Source organism: Plectropomus leopardus, chromosome 18, assembly GCF_026936395.1.
Source record: "Plectropomus leopardus strain MGB_pleo_1.0 chromosome 18, ASM2693639v1, whole genome shotgun sequence".
Classification (NCBI taxonomy): domain Eukaryota; kingdom Metazoa; phylum Chordata; class Actinopteri; order Perciformes; family Serranidae; genus Plectropomus; species Plectropomus leopardus.
In genome coordinates this window covers 30,376,148-30,398,940 of record NC_142193.1, presented here as the reverse complement: position 1 = coordinate 30,398,940, position 22,793 = coordinate 30,376,148, and the positions used below count along the sequence as shown (strand labels likewise).

General features: G+C 38.5%; 1 protein-coding gene across 5 annotated transcripts in view; it reads left to right on the top strand.

The window, feature by feature from the left end:
- The window catches only part of LOC121937905 (myosin-10-like), a 94,463-nt gene that overhangs the window by 32,677 nt on the left and 38,993 nt on the right, over positions 1-22,793 (top strand). For 3 of the 5 annotated variants that reach the window (XM_088091290.1, XM_088091287.1, XM_088091288.1), the window contains exons 4-7: positions 11,524-11,551; positions 15,705-15,807; positions 18,048-18,077; positions 22,451-22,543. In XM_088091290.1, the coding sequence (XP_087947416.1) occupies positions 11,524-11,551; positions 15,705-15,807; positions 18,048-18,077; positions 22,451-22,543 (254 nt within the window). The remainder of the gene's footprint in view (positions 1-11,523; positions 11,552-15,704; positions 15,808-18,047; positions 18,078-22,450; positions 22,544-22,793) is intronic. The other 2 variants (XM_088091291.1, XM_088091289.1) reach the window with 1 other exon arrangement.

The following is a 22,793-nucleotide window of genomic DNA, read 5'->3' as shown; positions in this document are numbered from 1 at the left end:
GGACCATTGACAATAAATGGACGTAATTATGATCCTTGAGCTGAGAAAGTTTTTTATACACCAAAGTTTGGTTCCAGCAGGGGATGTGGAGAATGTTTTGGTGGGTTGAGGTTAGCAAACCTCAAACTTTTTCAGCCTGGAGCCTAAATGAGAAATTTTGTTCCGCATTCAAAGTCATTAAAACCTGGAAAAGTAAATTACTGTTGCGCTCGCTGTTTGGCAAATACCCATTTTGACCTTAAGCTTAAAGGGAGGGTTTGGATTTTTTAAAGTGGGTTTGTGTGATATATTTAACCCTGTAACACCTGGACCATCATCAGCTTCCTTATGCTGCATTTAGATGCCTTTCAAAAGCATTTTAACCTCTGAAAGCTGAGAAAATGGTTTGATTTCAACAAAACATAAAGAGCAACTTGGCAAGTTGCAAACTGCAAAAAAAGTTGGAAAAAAAACAATATTAAAGGTTGAGGTTATTTTCTTGTTTTTGTTTTGTTTTTTTCCCTAATTTTCAGGAATTTTCTTGTAGCATCTTAGTAACTTCTTGCTTATTATTGGGTCATTCCTTATTAAGTTGGTCGCAGCTCTCCGATGTTCTTTTTTTTTTAAAAAGCAAGCTGATTTGCTCAGGTTTCAAAGGGTTAAACACTGTCAGTGTGTTACCGACAGTAGATGATGGAATTTGGGAAATGCATAAAAAACAAATCTAGACCGTTTAATTAAACTTTAGAAAAGGAGCTTTGTATTTTTACAGAGAACCAAACCACAGTGTCATCTTTCTGCTCCTTTATGAGTGAAAACATCATCTTCATAGCTATACAAAGACTAAACAATCACACACGATAATGGAAACAGTGCAATCTTTTAGTCTTCACCGGCTTTCAGGTCAGAAAAATCTGTCGGTGGTGAAAATATTCTAAATGTAGTATACACTTCAACTGTTACAGATTTAATAGGTGTCAAAAATGTGTTCATTCAACTCAAAACTTTCAAATCTCAGCCATTTCCTGTCACTACCGGTGTTCCTCAGGGTTCTGTCCTGGGGCCCCTTCTGCATATCATCTATCTACTTCCTCTTGGCCATATCTATCTCGTAAATTTAACATCCATTTCCATTGCTATGCGGATGACACCCACCTCTACCTGTCCACCAAACCAGCCTCCACCCCCCCAACTCCCTCTCTGATTGCCTACAGGAAATCAACTCCCCATTTCTCCTTCAACTTTCTGAAACTTAACAGTGATAAAACCGAGGTTCTCCTCCGCTGCACCAAATCCACCCTGACAAAATGTTATAGTTTTTCCCTTACCATTACTGCCCTCGGGTCCACCACTCACACCCAAAAGCATCGCCATTCTCGTTCACACCCTGGGTACCTCTCACATTGATTCTTGTAACTCCCGTCTTTTCGGTCTACCGCTCACGTCCCAAAACTTCAACTTCCAGAACTCTGCTGCTCGCATCATCACCAGAACCCCCTCATGCAACGCTGCTTTAAAAGATCCAAACTATCTTTTTAACATTTCTGCCGATTTTTCTAAATGTTTGGAAAAGGTTGTTCCACCTTTGAACACTGTGGAGCTCTAATATGCAGCATATCGTCCTAATCTGTCGGCCTCTTCTTAATCAAAATCACAATATTTACTAGAAATAGGAAAGTCCACATCAAGAAGGCATGAATAGTTTACAGTAGATTACATGTGCGGGTATGAAAACAGAACAATAATCTGAGGCTATAAGAGGTTAAATGAGGTCGATAATAGGGGTTATTGTAATGATCGGGGCTTTAGTGGAGACGGAGCGAGAGGGGGAATGGTCAGGAATGTGAAGAATGAGGGTTTGTTTAATCCTCGTGGGGGATAAATTATTAGCAGCAAAGGAAACCCTGCTGTGCAACACGTCTCCCACTCTGTGAATGTAGAGTGAGATTTGTGAATGTGAGTGTCGGTTTTGATCCCACGTAAGTTTGAATCAGTAATTGTTGAAGAAGTACACAAAATTTCACAATTTTATGAACATGTTAACCCTTTGAAACATGGATCAGCATCACTTTCTTGTGCTGCATTTGGATGTTTTTCATGAGTATTAATATTGCTTTCTTTCAAAAACATGGGAAATAGGCAAAGAGCAACTTGGCAAGAAATGTCCCACAAACTGCAAGAAATTAGTTGGTTTGAAAAATTATTTTTAAAAAGCTAGTAAAAAATGTCCAGAGATTTTTTTATTATGATAGTTAAATATATATATACATATATATTTCTAAATTATTATAATTTTAAGCAGGTTTTTTTAGGTAATTTACTTGTTTTTTATTTTAATTTTAATTTTATGTATGTATTAGTATTTATTTTTATTATGATAATTAAATATATGTATTTATATTGAATATATAATATATATATATTTCTAAATTATTATAATTTTAAGCAGTATAATTTTATGTATTTATTATTTGCTATTTCATTTTTAAAGAAGCCTATTTAAAATGTGCACTGCTGTATAATCTAGGAAAAATAAAAGAATCTAATCTGGACTCAGTATCGGCATATACTCAAGATTAAATGATATTGAATGATCGGGATAAGGGGAAAAAACAAAACAAAAACCATCATCCCATAACTATCATAATTATATATTTACATTTTACAGAATTATTATAACTTTTAAGCATTTTTTCCAAGCAAGCATTTTTTTCAAGTAATTACCTTTTTGTGTTGTTTTTTTCATCATTTTTGGGGAGGGGGGGTTTAATTAATTTTTTACTTTTTACTAATTTCTTGCTAATTTTGGGTTATTTTTTTTCTTCAGTTGCCTCCCTCTCGTGTTTTTGAAAGAAACCAAGCTAATTTGACTGTGTTTCTAGGGGTTAATTAATGCAATACACAAATAAATCATTGTGTTTTCAGCCTTTTTGATTTGACATGATAAGTGAGATTTACAACATGCTCAGGAAATAGAGCTGAAAATGGCTGTTACATCAGCTGAAAGTAATGTTTTTCGGGGTGCCTGCTCTCTGTCCTGAACAGTGAAGTATTTTACCCTTCAGTGAACTGTGGCAGAGATCCTGATTGGTCTGAAAGCCGCCTTTTCCTGCGCTGTCATTTAAGTTTGTATTTAACTTGCGTTTGAGCAGAGACGGAGCTGCGGTCTAACCTAAAACTTGATGAAGGAATGGGCCAGCTTATTTCCATCTCACACTCACATTACCGAAATGATTGGCTGTGAGTTGTTGTGGAGGAAATAACGGCGCAGCTAAGAGTCCTGATGAGGTGATCAAATTAAAAACATCTGTTGTGTGCGGAAAAGTGATTTTGTCTCCAGTGAGCTCCCGCTCTGTAGCGGTCTGAGTAATCTGGCTTTGCACCGTTCACGGGAGGAAAAAAGGGAAATGAGAGCAGCGGAGAGAAAGGGGAAACACAAAGGGGGTAAAGATTTATTGAGGCAGTAATGAGCTACTGGAAGGGAAGAGCATGCTCAGTTTGATTGGTCCGCCTACGCCTCGCCAGCATGGCATCCTGGGTAAATATGACCCAGCAGTTAGTTGTCGTGGTGATCGAGGAAGCAGCAGCTGCCAAGGGGGCCGAGGTGGGTGCACGGGCCAGATGGATGCACGCACTCACCCACTCAAACAGCACGGGTCACGCTAGACAGTGAATTTTAAAAAGCTCTTCCATCGCAAAAAGTTTTACTACGATACTTTATTTGTCCCCGCGGGAAAATTGATTTGCAGCAACAATCACTTTATATTTCCATAGAATTACTTACATTTCATAGACAAACCTCACACTTACATTACACCGTTAGTAGACTCTAAAGAGACAGGGCGGAGATGTTTTTTTAATTTTTTTTATCTTTATTTAAACATAAAAAAACAAAAAAAAAACAAAAAGAAAAAGTAAACAAACAGAAGAAAACAAAATAGCATTTACAAACAAGAACAAGTCTAAAAAAAAAATAATAATAGTGATGCATTTGGCAGTTTTGAGTTCACACGTCTGAAAAGGAGTGGGCTGAAGTAAAAAACGTATTTATTCCCACCCCTTCTTCGAAAGTCAATATAAATTAATTAATTATCCGGCTTTCTTACCAGACTAGCTGGACATACTGTTTATTATTTGTGCATGTTAAAAATGTAATGGCTTGTGGGACAAAGGACAGTTTGGATGTTTTTTTGTAAAAAGTCTCTCATCACCCACAATGATGTTTGCCTTGTTCAGGATTAGTTACTCTTAGTTAAGTTACCGTTTTCCTAACAGTCTAAAGGTTTTAAGGTTTAATTCATCCCACAAAATGATCACTACTCACCCCGTGTTATGTTAAATTTCTGAAGAAAACATTGCTTTTCTAGCGTGCCTCCACGGTTAACAAAAAAACTGAGGATATTCTTGATGAATTGCAGATTCATTAAAACCTCATTATTTAAAACACCACCGCGTAAACAGTTGATGCATGCTGCTCGGATGTAAAATGACCCTTTTCTGTACGCCATGACTATTTGCACAGATCCATACAAGACCGACCGATATTTTCCAGGGATGATACCGATACCAAATAATAGTAGATAATGAGACCAATACCGATGAACCAATATGCATTTACAATAAAAATTAAAATCTTTCTGTCAGCATTTAGAATTAGGAATTAAACAAACTCCAACACAAAACTTTGTTTAAATGCCTTTTTAGCAAATTTTTAATCAAAACCGAAACTTTTAACATCATATACTGCACGTTTCCTGCAACTTTTTTTGATAAAGTCAAGGGAAACTTAAAAAAAAAAAGAATAAATACAAATATCTTTGTAAGTAAGTACATAAGTTTCTCCCATGCTGACACTTTCTTTGCACTTTTTAATTAATTAATTTGATCAGTGATCATTAAAATAGAATGACGATTCAGATAATTGGCAAATTGGGCCCCAGTAATTGGCCAGGCCGATTATCTATCGACCGCTAATCCATACAACAAAAATAATACATCTGTGTAGTAATTTATGTATATATTCAATAACATTACATAAACGTTTCCGACCTTCGGCATAGTTAATTAATTAATTTTTGTCTCAGTCTACAGCTGCTATTAGAGGCTTCAGAGCATCCTGCGATTTTGTAGTTATAGTTCACTAACTTGCTGTTGGTTCCAGCTCGTAAAGACAGTATCTGCTTTATGCCGTGTGACCTTATAGAAGAAAACAGTCAGAGAGGAGATTATAGATGAAAGGAATGATCGTCCGTCAGGAAAGAGCTGATGGATGTCCACAGAGCAATATAAGGTCAAATGAGAAGTATGAAGAGGGAATTAGAGGTAAGAGGATGTGTGAGGGGCCGAGAGTGAAGAAGGATGGCCCCTAATGGATGTCCAGTGGTGTGTGTGTGTGTGTGTGTGTGTGTGTGTGTGATTTCTTTGCCATTCCCGTCCCATCAGCCAGGACTGATGTGTACGAATACCTTGTTCTCGTTCCAGTCTCTCTTCCGTCGGTCGTCTACCTTAGAAGGACATTTGCCGATCTGCCGTTTCATGTTAGCGTTCAGATCGGCCATCAGGGGTCATCTGAGGTCATCTCATCTCACACACGGACCAGAGACGTCTTTATAAGGAGGGACACGTGCACACGGGATTATCTGAACGACGAGGCTGCTCTACCATCACGTGTTTTTCTGAGCTTCCCGTAGTTGTCTGACAGTCTGGCGGCGAGTGTCCCCTCTGTAGAGATGCAGGCCGAGTGTCCCCTCTGTAGAGACGCAGACTGAGTGTCCCTGCAGGAGACCAGCAGATCAAGTGTCCCTGCTGTAGCGAAGCAGGCCAAGTGTCCCTGCTGTAGAGAGGCAGACTGAGTGTCCCCTCTTTAGAGAGGCAGGCCGAGTGTCCCCTCTGTAAAGAGGCAGGCTGAGTGTCCCCTCTTTAGAGAGGCAGGCCGAGTGTCCCTGCTGTAAAGAGGCAGGCTGAGTGTCCCCTCTAGAGACGCAGGCCGAGTGTCCCCTCTGTAGACAGGCAGGCTGAGTGTCCCCTCTGTAGACAGGCAGGCCAAGTGTCCCTGCTGTAGAGAGGCAGATGAGTGTCCCCTCTTTAGGGACCAGACTAAGTGTCCCCTCTTTAGGGAGGCAGACTAAGTGTCCCCTCTGTAAAGACACAGACTGAGTGTCCCTGCAGTAGACCAGCAGATCAAGTGTCCCTGCTGTAGAGAGGCAGACTGAGTGTCCCCTCTTTAAGGAGCCAGAGTAAGTGTCCTGTCTTAAGGGAGGCAGAGTAAGTGTCCCCTCTTTAGAGAGGCAGACTGATTGTCCCCTCTGTAGAGACGCATACTGAGTGTCCCCCTCTGTAGAGAGGCAGACTGAGTGTCCCCTCTGTAGAGATGCAGACTGAGTGTCCCCTCTGTAGAAACACAGACTGAGTGTCCCCTCTTTAGAGAGGCAGACTGAGTATCCCCTCTGTAGAGACACAGACTGAGTGTCCCCTCTGCAGAGACACAGACTGAGTGTCCCCTCTGTAGAGAGGCAGACTGAGTGTCTCCTCTGTAGAGAGGCAGAATGAGTGTCCCCTCTGTAGAGACACAGACTGGGTGTCCTCTCTTTAGAGAGGCAGACTGAGTGTCCCCTCTGCAGAGACACAGACTGAGTGTCCCCTCTGTAGAGACACAGACTGAGTGTCCCCTCTGTAGAGTATCATGGTACCTGTTTCTGCTCGTGTCTCTAAACAAACGTCTGCTGCTGCCAGAGGGACAGAGTCTGTGTTTTATTTTTTCGGGACAGACTTGTCGGTCACATGGTGTTTATTAAGGCACCAGAGCAACACTTGAAGCAGCTGCTCGAGCATTTGGGCCGGCTGCGGTTTTGGGGCATTTGGGAGGACCGGAGCGGCACTTAGGGCGAACCGTTTATATACAAACTACATAATCGCAATCTGTAAGAGATTTTTTTGTTCTTTCCTCGTTTGTCGAGAGCTAATTTCAGAAGCATGAGGTCACACGCAGACCGGCTCTCCCTTTAATCACGTAAAGCTGAACTGATGTTGTTTGGTGAGTGTGTGTTTGGGTTCGTGACGGGTTACGCAGTGTTGCGTGCTTCAGTTCAGGTCCTGTGAAAATCAACATAATGTGCATCTGATAATGCTGGTACACAAGCCGCTTTTAGGCATCAGCAAAGCCAAGATTTTATCTTATTTTTTAAACTTTTTATTTATTTAACAAGGAGATAACACATGCAACACAGAGGAAATGTGCACAACATATCCACATATTTATCATATTTTTAGTCTTTTTATGTTCATTTCCAACATGCTGAGTACCCCTGCAATGGCAATACCACTTCCCACTGTGCATTCAGTAATTCAGCATTTATGCTCTGATAATTTCATAATTTTATAGCTGCATTAGAGATTTTTCTTGATTAGGTGAGGTGGGATATGGGGATAATAATGTTGGTAAAAATTTTTCAAACTGATGTTTTGTATTTTATTTAATCACATTTTGTCATTTATGTATTTATTTATTTATTCCAACAACCTGCTCAGAGACTACAGGCGGAAATTAGCAGCTCTGCTAGAACCTGCTTTGAATTCTTTATTTTTTTTCTGTGAATTTTAACTAAAAATACTGCAAAAAAAACATCAGCTGGTTCTCTCATAACCGTCGTCCGCCAGGTTTTTTTTGATCATGAGACTTTTTTCTTAATTTTTTAATCTTTTGTCTGTCCCGCTCTGATTTTTTTTGATTATAACAATACTTAAAAATTGCATTACAAAGTACTTTATTTAACCTCCCTATAACCCTATTTTATTAGACGTTATTATAACAGTAGTGTATTCAACTTTTTTATATGATAATAGCTACTTTGAGTTTATTTTAACTGCAGTTCATTCAACGTTTTTCTGTTTTAGTAGCTAACAGTTTAAAGGACATTTAAAAATACTGAGATATATAAATATCACGATACAGCCTTAAAATATCACAATATTATTGTAAAGCCATATCGCTCAGCCCTACATCCTCCTAAACATCCAGACATGAGCACAAAATGGCATTTAATGAAACGATAATGAGGATATTTACTGATATCATCTCATGTTGATCTCAGGCTGCTGAACTGAACTAAAAGGAAACTGTGTCGAGACTTTTGATATCAGCAAATGTGTCGTCGTCCAAACGGCAAATATATGCTGATGAAACCAGCGCGGTTGTCAAAATTGCGGCACACCATCAGAGCAAAACTGTAAATTAATCATCACATTTTCAGCATCTGCTGAGAGTTGAAAAATGTTGAAGTTTGGGCCAATCTTCAGCTTCAGGGTTACGTAGATGAGGCTGTAAAACACGGACAGGAAGAGTAATCAAGCTCTGAGCCGCGTTTCGGAGGCTGCCTCATCAGCGAGGGAGACGGGGCCAGTAAAAGTGAGCAGCTCATTCATCATCCCCGTTAAAACTCATCCAACACAAGCACGCATACGTGTTTTATTTGTGCGCTTTTTTGCAGTTTGAGCTTTTCTGCATTACATTTGCATTCATCATTTTCAGACGAGAAAAAACACGTTTTATTGATGTAAAAGTCTGCAGATGCACAAACACACTTTCCAGCCAAACTCATTTGTCACCAGCTTTTGTCGCCGGAGGGGGACGTTCACGCTGAAGTGCAGGGACAAAAGGTTGTTTCTGTGTTGAAAGATAACACCTGACGGGCTGCGAAAACTGACCCACATCAACAAGGTGTGATTTAATGGCTTCCAGGAGACACATTTGTTCTTCTGAGGCAAAACTGTGAGCTCAGCTCGACACCGATAGTGTGTGACTGTTTGAGAAACTAATATCAACCATCTAATTAACCGTTAGAGGTCCGAGCTTTGGAACCGCACAGCTGACCATTTTTGTACTGAAAACTCTGCAGTTTGATCTTGTACTGATGTTTTTATCTGATGCATTTTAGTATTTAGATTGTACTCTTATATTTAATTCTATTTTATTGTATTACATGGACTTTCCTGTTTTTGCCATACAATTTTTACAGATTTTGTTTATTTTGATTTTTAAATTTTTTTTAAAATTTGTTTATTAATTTAGTTTCTTTCTTTTTCTAAATTATTTGTTTGTTGTTTTAAGGCACTTTTTACAATGTAAGATACTCGGGAAAAAAAATCCTTCTTTATAGATTGATGCATTTTGTTAACATTTTATGCTGTCTATCATTATTATATTTTGGGAAAAAAAATCCACAATGCTTTTAGTGAATGCTAGAATTGCTCGCTGGTTGACTTCCATCTTGACTTGACATCTTAAAAGACTTTAAAAACAAAAAACTAAGCTGAAAAGTTGCTAAATGTGCAGTCAGGAAGACGATTTTACCAAAAATAACATTTTCCGAATGCACCTCTCAGCGTGACCGTTAAACGATGAAGCTGAACTGGCTTTTTTCAAACATAATGGAGGAAAAGCACAAATGAAAGCATGTAGAAAAATGTTTAAACTAACAAATTCAGCACAGACGTGGCGTAATATCCAACAGTCTGATGCGCTCCTTTTCCCTCAGTAATGCAGCTGTGTGAGACGGGAGCGCGTACGAGGTGGCCCCATTCCTTTCAGTTTTATTGAGTTTAGGAATGTGGAGGTGTTCCCAAATTTGTCTTCTTCAGGAAATGAAAAATCTCCTTACTTCCTGCCACAAGAATGTCAGCAGCGGCGGCAGCAGGAGGACACACAGAGGACAAAAAAAGGCTCAAAACTATCAAACCAAAATCATGATAAAAACATGTTGTTTATATTTTATATATATTTGTTCTGTTACAGTGACGCGATGAAAAATTCCCTTCATTAAGTCTTTGGTAAAAGCCAAAATACAAGGTTCACACGGTCATGAGAAACGTCATGGAAAAGTCAGGAAATTTATAAATAGTTATTCCAAGGCCTGGAAAGGTTTGGAAAACTATATATACCCAGAAAGTTTTGGAAAATTCATACAATTTTGTTTCACACACATGTATAAAAACACATATGTCCAAGGACTGTTGGAAATTTAAAAGACCAACCGTGATTTCTGTTTTTACAGTTTCTGGCTAAGATAAATAGTGTAATTTTGGTGATTTTTTTAAAAACATACCCTCTAAACCCACAGGCAAAAAATCGCTCAAAACAAAAAAGACATATTTTTCTTTTAAAAAACACTCCTATAAAAAGTTTAAAGAAAAAAAGTCCAGAATGTTTCGTTTAAAAATCATCAAAAATGATTTTTCCTTAAAAATGCCCCCAAAAATTTTAATTGAAAAAAACTTATTTTTCTTTAAAAATTGCCATTTTTAAGAAAAAGAAAAACACCAAAATTATTTCTCAAAAAATCGCCAGTAATTTTTGAAGAAAAATTAAGCCAAATTTTAAAAAAAATCCCTTCTTAACTCAAAAGTTAAAAAAAAAAAATCAGCGGTAAAATAAATAGAAAACGCCTTAACCACTTTAAAGACTTGAGTGGCCCCTCCCCTAAGCCAAAATAAAAAACGTAGGTCCCTCCTCAGTGTTTAAAATGTATTTGACATGCCTCCCCTCTCATGAATAACAAACAGTTCCTCCATTATATTTAAATATTCAGTTGTAATCCTGTTCTCCTTATTATTGTAAAATAATATATATTTAACAAAGCTGTTATGCGGTAATGATAAAGAATTGATAACAATGTCATTTCAGAGAATGTGCAGTCTTCAACAGTTGCCTCAAAGTCATGGAAATGTATCGGTAAAAAGTAAAAATATCTTAAATTAAAGAGCCTGTTTGCACACCGATGTGTGCTAAAAGACGCGGTGTCCGAGCAGGAAGTTAACATGTATACGTGTTCACAGAGCTGACCGGTCCTCTCGGAGCGTGACAGAAATACGTGACACACACGTTGTTATCAGACGGTGTTTTAAACGAGGACGTGCTCTGATAGCGACAGTTTTTGGTGCCTGATAAGCAGGTCAGCTCCTGCTGGTTTCTGGTCTTTGTAGTTCTTTGTAGTTCACAGCAGGGACCTTCAAAGGTTAGAGGTCACACACTTGAGCGGGCAAAGCTAATCCTGTCATCTGGTCCTCGGTCTGTGATGAAAGGTGCGTCAGCTCCGGTTACCGGTCCTGGTGTCAGTTTATGGCCGTAACGCAGCGATGCTTTGCAGGATAGTGTGGATGAAGGAGGCTGAGAAATGATGGTCTGTTACAGGAACTCTGATGCCAGCATAGAGAATTGTAGCAAGTAAAAATACGTGCCTGCACAAGTATATAAAAATATAAAACAGTAACTTTTCCTGTTGGTCAGAGCCAGAGCCGAGACACCAAAACGGCAGAGGAAGATATCTTTTAAAAATATCTGTTAACATGTGCACAGGGCCTTAAGTGATGCTACCACTCAGTCTCACCCGGCATATTGTACTTTTGTATTTTCATGTTGGCCTGCACCAGGAAAAAACTGCATTTGAGTTTGTTACAGTCCAACAACTGAACCACAAAACGCTGTCTTTGTAATTATGCCAGAGGAGGATGGAAAGATGCTGACTGCTTTTTTCTGTTTTCTCTGAACAGATCGCGAGGACCAATCAATCCTTTGCACGTAAGTACTCTTTACTCTCTACGCTTTACTCTAACTCTCCATTAACTGTCCTCCCCTCGTCTCCGGAGGTGTCTCCGTTAGGACAGACGATCTGTTCTTTAAAGCGGTTCTGGTGATAAAGCAGATTAATGGGCTGGAAAATGAACCTGTCGAGCTGAAGATTGCACAGCTGCACCTTCAGAGGGGTCCTTGAAATGAAAAAAGTAAAATAATGATTAATATGACAGCACTTTGTATGGACGATCACCTCTGAAATACCTGGTTTTCGTGGTTGATCTGAAGGTTTCCCATCTCCCCTCTTGTTTCTCTAACCCTGAGTCAGTTGGCCGGCTCCCATCGTCCTGCTGTTTTATTTAAAGACCGGTTTCAAATAGCTTTTTGCGGATGCTGGGTTGTGCAGCAGCTCTGCCCAATACTCTAGGAGTTATGAGTGCGGTTTGGTGCCCTGCCTTCATCTTCTTTAGCTGACAGTAATTAAGTGCCACACTCTTTCGATGTGGCTCGAACTGACGCTGCCAACCAGCAGTCAAGAGCTGTTGCATAATCTGCATCAGACTCAGAAAACTGCACCCCCTGCTGGCAACGGTGGAGTAAGGAAATCAGAAAAAAGTAGGGCGGTTACCCAGTTTAGAGAAGCTGCAGTACTGTAAAAACATTTTAAACTCACTGAGTAAAAAAACAGCTGGATGTGGGCGATAGAATATGTTGAAACAGCAACAGAGCAAATCCAACATGTGCAAAAAGGGCAGATAGACTTAAAAAATGTTTAAATACAACAAAACATTAAAGAATAAAGTTGCCAACATTTTTTCTTTAAAAAACAGCAACATTTTTTAACCCCCCCCCCAAAAAAAATCCTTTTCTTAAAAACCAAACATTAAAAAAAAGCCAAAAATATTTTAAAAATCTCCAAAAGTTTCTCTAAAAGTAAGGATGTTTTTACACTAAAAAAGCCACAATTTTTACATTTTTTTAAAACATTTTTAAGGATAAAATAAAAAATCACCAAATGTCTTTCCTTAAAAAACATCAAACACTTAAGAAAAAAAAATCTTCATACCTTTCAGAAAAATGCACTAAATTATTGTCGAACCAGATTCAGCAGTTCAATATCGACAATTTGTTTTGTTTTTTGTTTGTTTGTTACACTGCCAACTACTGGCCTGACATGCACACTACAGCATTTTCGGTTTTTGTAGCGGGTGCGGTCAGACCCTATGGCAGTGTAACAGAGCAGGAGAGCAGCTGTGACGTTTATTTGATGTTTTGTCAGCCTGAACAGAGAAATGGTGAGTATAATCAGGGTACGCAGGGACCGTTATCGGTTCTGGGGCGGAGCAGAGCGACCCTAAGACCAGGAACTTGTTGAATCTCTCACTTAAGAGTTGAGAAAACTGTTGACCCGCTGACGTGCGACCGCCGTGAGAGTGAAGGTGTGAGGCGGGTGATACAGAGTCCTCATAAGTGACCTTGTAACATTGCATTTTCACATCTTTTCTACAGGGGTTAAAGGAGATTGAAGTTCCTGCTGGTATTTCTACCTCAACCTTTCAGCCCCTGAACACATATGTTTAATTTTTTTAAAGCTTGTATCATGTAGAAAGAAACTATTAACTCTTAAAATACTACTAATAATAGTAGATTTTATTTATAAAGCGCTTTCAAAAGGAACTCAAAGACGCTGTACAGAAGTAAAAAGCAATATAAATGTAATTACAGCACGCTCAACAAACAGTAAGCAAACGTGACACTTGACATCGTGTATCACAAATGATGTTAGTAAGTTAGTTAGTTTAAATTTAAAAAGATAAATTTAAAAAAAAAAAAAAAAAAATCAGATATTGTTTTACCTGGTTTTGATCATTATTTAATTCTGGAAATTAAAAGATCAACGACTCAAAGGAGAATCATGGCAACAACCCCAGAGAATAGCACATAAATAGCAAAAAAATAGTTTCTAAGAGCAAAGCAATTGAATATTTGGGGACTTTACACTGTTTAAGAGTGATTACTTATATATATACGTATATATATATATATATATATATACGTATATATATATATATATAAATTTATGCAAAATCACATTTTCTCAAACAAGTAAGGCTTATTTTGATGAAAACGGGGTTGTCACTCATTGTTAAGCGTACTGCCGTTCAAAAGTCTGTTGTTTGTGTTTTTACGTTTTGCTTGTGAGTTATTTATGCAAGATGTTCAAATCTGTCCAACTTTATTGAATTTATTCAGGAAGGCAGCTGCTGCTCTTCTCAGTTCTGCATACTGGCACTTACTCCTTCAGTGGTATGGAGGACAAAATATATGAAAGTCAGCTAATGATTATTTCCTTGCAAAATATTCCAACACTGAAGACATCGAGCCAAACGTGGATTTGTGACTAACCTGACCTACATTTCCACGCCTGTGTCCTGCGCTCGAGGACTCGCCCATCGAATTCTAGTGCGGCAGCTGAAACTGCAGCGGTCTCTGTGCAGCGGAGCTAATAGCCAGCTAGACTAAAGCCACCGGTATGTAGCTTCATGTAGTGTCGCTGGCCTGGTTTCTGTGTTGGCCCTGGTTTTTGGGCTCTGGGACCTGACTGTGGGAGCTGTGGATGGCCCTGCCTGAACACAGCTATCATTAGAGACGGCCCAAAAGCAGAGCCTGGAAACTTTGGAGACTGGCCCGCCAAACCACACAGTTCTCCAGTAAAACAGAAGGACAGACTAAAGCAGTGATACTCAACGTGTGGCCCGCGGGCCAAATCTGGCCCCCAATAGGGCCCCCCCCCAACCAGTTTCTAATTCACAATAAAAGTAAAGTGATTCACACTGGGATTGTTTTTGTACTTTTAGTATAAATAAGGTGCCAGAGTGCATAAAACAGCATCGAAAAAGAGCTTGTTTATCAAAAACAGTGTCAGTGGACGATTTTCGCCTCCCCTGAGAGATGTCCCAGCTTAGACCCTAATCTCCTAAAATCCTAGCAGTGTCTCTAAAATCCCTACAAACGTCCTAAAATCCCAGAAATGGTACGAAATTCTGCTAATGCCCTGACATCCTATAAACATCCTGAAATCCTAGAAAAATCTTAAAATCCTAGAAAAGAAAACCCTTAAAATCCAAAAAATTTCTGAAAATCCTGAAGACGTTCTAAAACCCCTGAAATGTCCTAAAATGTGAGAAACAAACTCAAAAAAAGAAACATCCCAAAAGCCTTGAAACATCCTAAAATCAGAGAAATGTTGTCAAAACAGTTATGTTGTGAAATTCTAAAAATGTTTTAAAACCCTTGATGTGTCCTAAAATCCTAAAAATGGTGCGAAATTCTACCAATGTCCTGACATCCTGGAAACATCCTAAAGTCCTAGAAACGTCCTAAAATCCTCGAAGCATCCTAAAATCGTAATTTTTCTAAAACCCTAGATATGTCCTGAAATCCTAGAAAAAACCTTAAAATCCTAGAAAAGAAAACCCTTAAGATCCAAAAAATATCCTAAAATCCTGAAGACGTTCTAAAACCCCTGAAACGTCCTAAAATGTGAGAAACAAACTCAAAAAAAGAAACATCCCAAAATCAGAGAAACGTTGTTAAATCAATTGTGTTGTGAAATTCTAGAAACGTTTTAAAACCCTTGATGTGTCCTAAAATCCTAAAAATGGTACTAAATCCTGGATATGTCCTTAATTATTATTAAATTCCTGGGAACATGTATGGTGCTGCTGTGACTGCCCCCCCCCCCCGGCCACGAATCATTTTGCAAAAGTGTCCCCCAAACAAAGTTTAGTGTCCCTGCTCTAAATGATGCATTTAGAAACCAACAGACAACTTGATGTTCGTCTACTCTTCTTCTCTTCCCTTTTCTCTTTTTTTTCCTTTTCTTGGGGTTCATCCAGTTTTTCTGAACCACCGCGCTGGCTTGTTATTTTGGTCCGTGTTTTACCGCGTTTTGTCTGCACCTTGTTAAACTGTGCTCATCTTACACACTTTATTTCCCGTATTGTGGCTCACAACTGAACGCCTGCGATTCACGTTTGCAGACAAAGGCTGACCTGAAGTGAGAAGGTGTTTTTGTTTCCTCTCACTTCATTCACTCACATATTTTTGTCTGTCCATGTGTATATCCATGCTGTGTCTTCCCTTTTTTTGTTTTCAGAGGTGAATCAGGAGCTGGCAAAACCGAGAACACGAAGAAGGTCATCCAGTACCTGGCCCACGTTGCCTCCTCACACAAAGGACGCAAAGACCACAACATTCCTGTGAGAGCCCCGCTGCTGCACTTTTCTTACTTTATCCTCGGCCCTCCTGTCCCTCCCTCTCACATACGTCCCATTTCAACTGTCCTCGCTGATAGTCCATCTTTTCACCTCTTTAGTTAATAGCTGAAGGGCCTTTTTGGTATTTGTGAATTACATGCATATCATTTATGCAACTTAAAAAGAGTCATTTGACGTTTTGGAAACATGCTTATTCGGTTTTGAGCGGAGAGCCGAACAGTCTGTTAAACGTACAGTTTTTGATTTGCAGCGGCTCAGTCTGAACAAAGAAATTAGGATTCCTCCTGTGTTCGTTGTTTTGGAGGTTTTACTGAGGGCCGAATTATCCGCGGAGGTCTACAGACCAGGCGATTAGAACGAGCAACAAACACTTAAAAAAAGCAGTTTCACGTAAAAGTCGCTGCAGATGGGCTGCTTCTTCTTATGTGTGCTCACCTTTTTTCTCCAATAACTTAAGATCCAGATGAATAATTATTTTTTATCTGTTGCCGAATTATCAGCAGAGGTCTCCTCTTTTCTAAGACGAACCTACCTGGTGATTTATAGCATAAAAAACGCAGGATAAAGCAGTTTTACATGAAAAATCTGTGATTTTTCTATGCTGTTTGGCACAGCAGGGGCTACAGCTCAGCTGCTGCCAGTATTTGCTCAGCTTGTTTCTCTGACAACTAAACTTCAAGGTGTCTGATAACTAAAATCCCTCATCTGGTTAAAACATTCAGTTAAAAATGACCAAGAGCTTAAAAGCCCATTAATATATAATAAAGCCTATATAAAACACTCCTTAAAATTAGATTTAAAAAATCTGTTTATGACACCCTCTTGCTGACAACCACAATCCTGGTGCATGCACATAATAATAATAATAATGATAATGATAATGATAATGATAATGATAATAAGAATAATAATAATAACTATATGCATATACATACACCTACATAGCGGATATGAAAGGCGACCAAATGAAACAGGCTCTGTCCTTGCTTAAAAGTACAGATTTCTCTGGATGTAAGCACTGTTTGAAATATTTAGGACAATTACACAATCAACAAAATGTATAACATTAGCCACGTCGTTTTTTTATACTTTTTAATGCAGAAAAGTTACATATTATATGTTAAATATAACGCTACAGCTAGCAGCCGATAAGATTAGCCAGCACCTGCTGATGTTTACAAATAAACGCGCTATATTTAATTATTTTAATTAGTACAAGATCCCACACTCACTCCTCCACAGCTCCAGCCCCTCGTACAAACATGATCACTTCTGGCTCCGAAAAAACAACATGGCGACAGCCTAAATGCCAAACAATGGATGATGTAACAGTCGCTACGTCCGTAATTTATACACGTCTGTGACAAAAGCCAGTTATATGATACTAGTAACCGCTCAGAGCCAAGAAAAAAACGTCAGGTAACGCCTCATAAAAAAGATAACTAACATTATTGCACAGATTAAATTAAGACAATATAACGTGTTAATTAATGAGCTTTAAAGGTCTCCGCCAGAAAGCGTTTAAGTGTATTTCCCAAAATGTCAAACTATTTAATTAACCCTTTGAAACCTGGATCATCAAAGTATTGAAACCTCTGGACCCTGTGCCAATTTTATTTTAATTCTTAAAAAAAAAAAAAAGGGAAATTAAAGCAGTGAGCAACTTGGCATGAAATATCCCACAAATTGCAAGAAATTAATAGATTTAGAATTTAAAAAAAAGCTAGTGGAAAATGTATATATAATTATCATAATGATATATTTAAATTATTTGACTGAATAATTATATTTTAAGCTGTTTTTTTTCAGGTAATTTTCTTGTTTTTTTTCCCCCTAATTTTCTGGCATTTTTATTGTAAGTTTTGATGTTTTCCAACTAATTTCTGGGACAATTTTTCTTAAGTTTCTCATTGCTTTTTTCCCATGTTTTTGAAATAAATACGACCAATTTATCCAAGTTTCAAAGGGTTAAGGATTGTACTGTCACTGGTCAAAATCAGAGTGCATATTTAGCTTAGTTTAGTGATAACAGGTTGTGTATTAATCCACAGCTAACCTGATAGTTACTTCCTCCTGCTTCATGTCATCCAGTGCCATCCTGCCAGAGCTGACCCAGCGCTGGGCCAAGTGTGTGTGTACTGGTGTTCTGTTTCCTGTGGCTTGTGTCTGACATGAGCGCTTCAGGTTTTTAACCCTTGCATTTGTTTATCCATAACAAACAGCCCGAATCTCCCAAAGCATTCAAGCTCCAGGCAAGTGTATCTCCCGCTTTCTCGACAAGAGTGTGTGGTCCGTTTCTGCTATCTGTGTGTGTGTGTGTGTGTGTGTGTGTGTGTGTGTGCATGCCCTCCTCTCTAAATCTCGGCCGCTTCCATAATAATGTTGACGGACTAATCCAAGCTTCTGTCTTTATGAGGTATTTGTTGGTGCTGGCTCGGTCTCCTCACACGATGATTTGAAGCCGCTGAATCGGACATAAAACCAGCAGGCTCATGATGCCGAAAACGCTGTTTTATCAGTTGTTTCGGGTTTATGAGAACAGTAAGAGAATTAGACGTTTTATTAGAAACACACGTCAGTCAAACCCAGAAGGGCGGATCTAACCTGTGAAGAGCTAATCGAGCACGAATGAGTCTTTGGTGCTCATCGCTCGCCTGTTTCTGGGATTTACGTCGCGTTTTAGCACGTGACGTGTGAAATGAGACGCAGCCGCACCAAACATGTCTCCTCGTGTGTGTCATGCAAAGCTTCATCTGTTTATTCCTCTGAAGTACAAACTGTGATACTGACAGAGTTCTGGTTTTATATCTTTCATTTGATTTGATTTTATTTGCATTTTTGTTAGTTTTCAGATTGGGTTTGCTTTTTTTAAGTTACTTTTTTTATTGTTTCGATTTTCTGATACAGAACCTTTAAAAAAGTTGAGTTTTTATCAGTTTCTGTATTATTATTATTATTGTTTTAATCATAATATCGTAGGAGTTTGTCGGGGGCAAGATTTCAGAAGTTCAGTAGAAATCGACACAATACAAACAGTGAAGGCAGCTGACTCACAGTCGACGTTTTCTGTAAACGTCACGTTTTTTGTTTCGACAAATTTGACCAAATTAGACTAGACTAAAACTAAATCATTTCCTTTATGTTTTTATTTACTGTATCACTTTGAATAGTTTGTGTTTGTCTCTAAACTCACGTTTTATTATTGTTTTTTTCTTCAGTTTTTTCAAACCTAGTTTTTGTTCCATTTTGGTTTAACTGCAGCTTCATATTAAAAAATTAGAATATTTTGTTAAAAAGTTCAGTATTTTCCATCAGTTAAATTAGGAAAGCGAAAATTAAATATATTCTTGACTCATTACATAAACTAAAATGTTTCAAGCATTTTTCTATTTTAATTTCACTAATTATGGCCTACAGCTAGAAAATAAATATTTTTAAAAAAGTTTAAAAAAAAGTCAAAAATATTAGAAACGCCTGCCCCAAAAATACAGACCAGCTGAAGGCTGCTGTCAAAGCAAAGCTTCAGTTACACCTCAGCAGAGCCGCAGGCAGATCGCCTCTGTGCCACATTAATGCAGTAATTCATAGTAAAGGATCCTTAATCAAGTATTGAGTATAAGTACATTTCTGTATTTTAAATCACCTCAGGAAATATTCTGATCGTTTAAAATACTTGATTTCTGATTTTTATGAGCTTTATAAACCATAATCATCCAAATTAATACAAAAAAGTCTTGAAATATTTCAGTTTATGTGCAGTGAATACACAATTTTAATTCAATTACAAAGAAAAATGAACTTTCTCAAGATATTTTAATTATTTCGAGAGCCCAGGTGTAAAATGAAGATGAAACATGTTGATCAAATCTTTATTGTATTTATGCATGTTTGTTTTTTATCGGTGATTTAATCTAGATGCATGTGTGTAGTTAAAAAGCATTTTAGTTAACCCTTTGAAACCTGGATCGTCATCACTTTTCTTGAGCTGCATTCACACGTCTTTAACAAGTTTTTAAACGTGCGAACGTCGAGAAAGCTTGTTTTATTTCTTTCAGGAACAAGGTGGCAAAAGACAATCAGCAACTTGGCAAAAAAGGTCCCGCAATTTGCAAGAATTTTTTTTGTAGATTTAGAAAATTATCGTGATTTTATAAGCAAAGGTAAAATGTCAAGAGCACTATATTATCAGAATTAAATATTTAAAATTATTTTACAGAATTATTCAAAAATGCAAGCAGTTTTTTTGTCAGGAAATTTCCTTTTTTTTCTTGCCTGTGTGTTTTGTTTGAATCTTTTTTGGGTTGTTCAGGTAATTTTCTTGTACCTTTTACTAATTTCTTGCTCATTTCTGGGTCATTTCTTCTTGAGTTGCTGTTTGCTTTCTGTCCATGTTTTTTGGGCTCCAGGTTTTAAAATGTAAATAATGCATTTACTTTTTCTGTAGCTTTATCTGTGATGATGTGTTGTGGACGATGTAGACTCACCTGGACGTTCAGATTTTAATCCACAGTGTTTTAACAGATGAAACTCTACTTTCACAGCACTGAATTCGTCCAAATTCCACCTTCTGTTTTTCATGCTCGCTACAAAACATGATATTTTCTGGCTCACCTCTCCTCTGCTTGATTTATCCGGTAGCTATTTTTCTTTCTCCACTAAACCAAAACCTGATGTCCTCCCTAAATTTAATAACAACAGAAGCGGAGTCTTAGCTGCGACCTGTAACCTGCAGCTTTGAGCACACGCAATCCGGCTGCTTTAATGTGCTGCCTTTCAGTAGCCGTAACTCGGGACCGTCCACGCTGACCTCCTTAATGCCGCTCTCCTTCTGCGTTGCATTACGGCCGCTCTGAGCGCAGGCCAGAGGAATGTGGAGCCGGGGATCGAGGCAGGGTGGAGGAGAGGTGGAGGAGAGGTTTGAAAAAGGGGAGAGATGAAGTAGTGAAGAAGAGGTAAAGCAGACCAGAGGGGACGAGACCGGCATGTCTCTCAGTGACAAAGACAAATGTGAATACCTGTTTATTCTTCAGTTACACAGGTGTTTGCACTGGTTTCTGTGACATTCAGAGTCTGAGGGATAAAAAGGAAAACATGAGGAGGAGGATAGTTTTTCTGCACGCAGGATTTAACAAATTCAGACAAACAGAGGAGACAAATATATGTACAAATATATGTCAAAAGCAATCAATCAGTCAGTCAGATTTTATATATATAGCACCCTTCAAATAAATCAAATGCAATTCAAACTGCTTTATAGTTTGATTGATGAACAAAAACAAGAGCCTCATATAAAATAAGCAAAAATGAAAGAAGTATCAACCATAAAATAGTGATAGTAAGACACTACATAAAAGCCTTACCAAAAATGAAATGACATAATAAAATTGTCCTTCAGTTTTGGTTATTAAAAAATTGCTCTTAAATTTGAATTTTGAGTGGCATTAAAAAGTCTTAAAACAGTCTTAAATTGACCTTGTCTTAACCCTTTGAAATTTGCAATAAAGCAAAAAAAAAAATTACCCCCAAATTGACATACAAGACAATTACCTGAAAATTTGTAAAAAAAAAAAATTAAATAAATAAATAAATAAAATAATAATCATAATAATTTAAAAAGTAAAGGACCTGGGAAAATTGCTTAAAAATTCAATTTTTTCTGTAACGTAATTTCAAATATATTATAATTCTAAATATATTTTTCCCAGCTTTTTTCTATACATTTTTCTCTAGCTATTTAAAAAAATAATTTTCTAAATCTATTAATTTGTTACAATTTGTTGTACATTTCTTACAAAGTTGCAGTCACAGTTTGCTTGAGGTTCAAAGGTTTAAATACTTGTTAAAGGCGTCTGAAAGCAGCTCCAGAAAAGTGACGTTGCTCCAGGTTTCAGAGGTTTTAAGCTCAGCAGGGTAATGGGCAGATCCGTGTTTCCATCAGTCTGCCGCTCTGTCCCCTCTGGGCTGACAGAGTCCAGAGGAGCATCCTGGAGCCGGATCAAGGCTGCAGGGACTATTTTTGTTCCTCCGCTGTCCCGGATAGAGGAGGTTGTGTCATTAGAGGGGGGTGATGGAGGTTTTTGGGGGCTGTAGGGAATGTCCCAACCGCCTATCTACCCAGGTTTTGAGATTTGGGAGGAAGCCATCATTACGGTCTTGGCGGTGCAGTCTCGGTATATATAGCGTACGTCGTCACGGCCGCAGGAATGTGCAGGCCGGACGAGGTCCCGGACTAACCGCTCACTACGGGGCCATGTGTCGAAACACGCTCGCTGCGCTCCTCTGTGGTTTCACGTCAAACTGTTTGGTTGTCTTGGCCCGTTAAACTTGTCGAGCCCCCCTGACAAAAATCACACGTTACCGCGGTCGACTAAAGCGAAGCCAGCAGAGCCGTGATGAATCGCTGACTCTCTGACAGATTGGTTTAGCATATTAACGTGGACACATTTTTCCTCTTGCTGCTCTGCTGCGAAGAATTGATTTTTGCCTCACCAGCTTGTGTATGTTTTGGCAGAAATAAAGTGTTTAATAGTGATAATTTTTTTTAAAAAAAGATTCATTTGGTGGTGCCAGGCGTAAGAAATGTTTGACAGCTAGCTGGCTTCTCACCTCTCTGTTTTCTGCACAGGGTGAGCTGGAACGGCAGCTCCTGCAAGCCAACCCCATCCTCGAATCTTTTGGCAACGCCAAGACAGTGAAGAACGACAACTCGTCTCGCTTTGTGAGTTCACGATTCCTGTTTTAATGATCATTTGTGGGATTTAGACGTCTGATCAGATCATAGGAAAACAGATTTACTTAAACTCAGCATCGACTGTTGTGCACTTTTGTTTGCCTTAAAGGGACAGCTCCTAAAAATCAAATCCTAAAATCAAAAATATCTATTTCTCCTCAAACCTGTAGAGCTATTTATCAGTCGAGATAGTTTTGGTGTTTGAGATGCAGCGTGCTGGAGATATTAGACACAACAA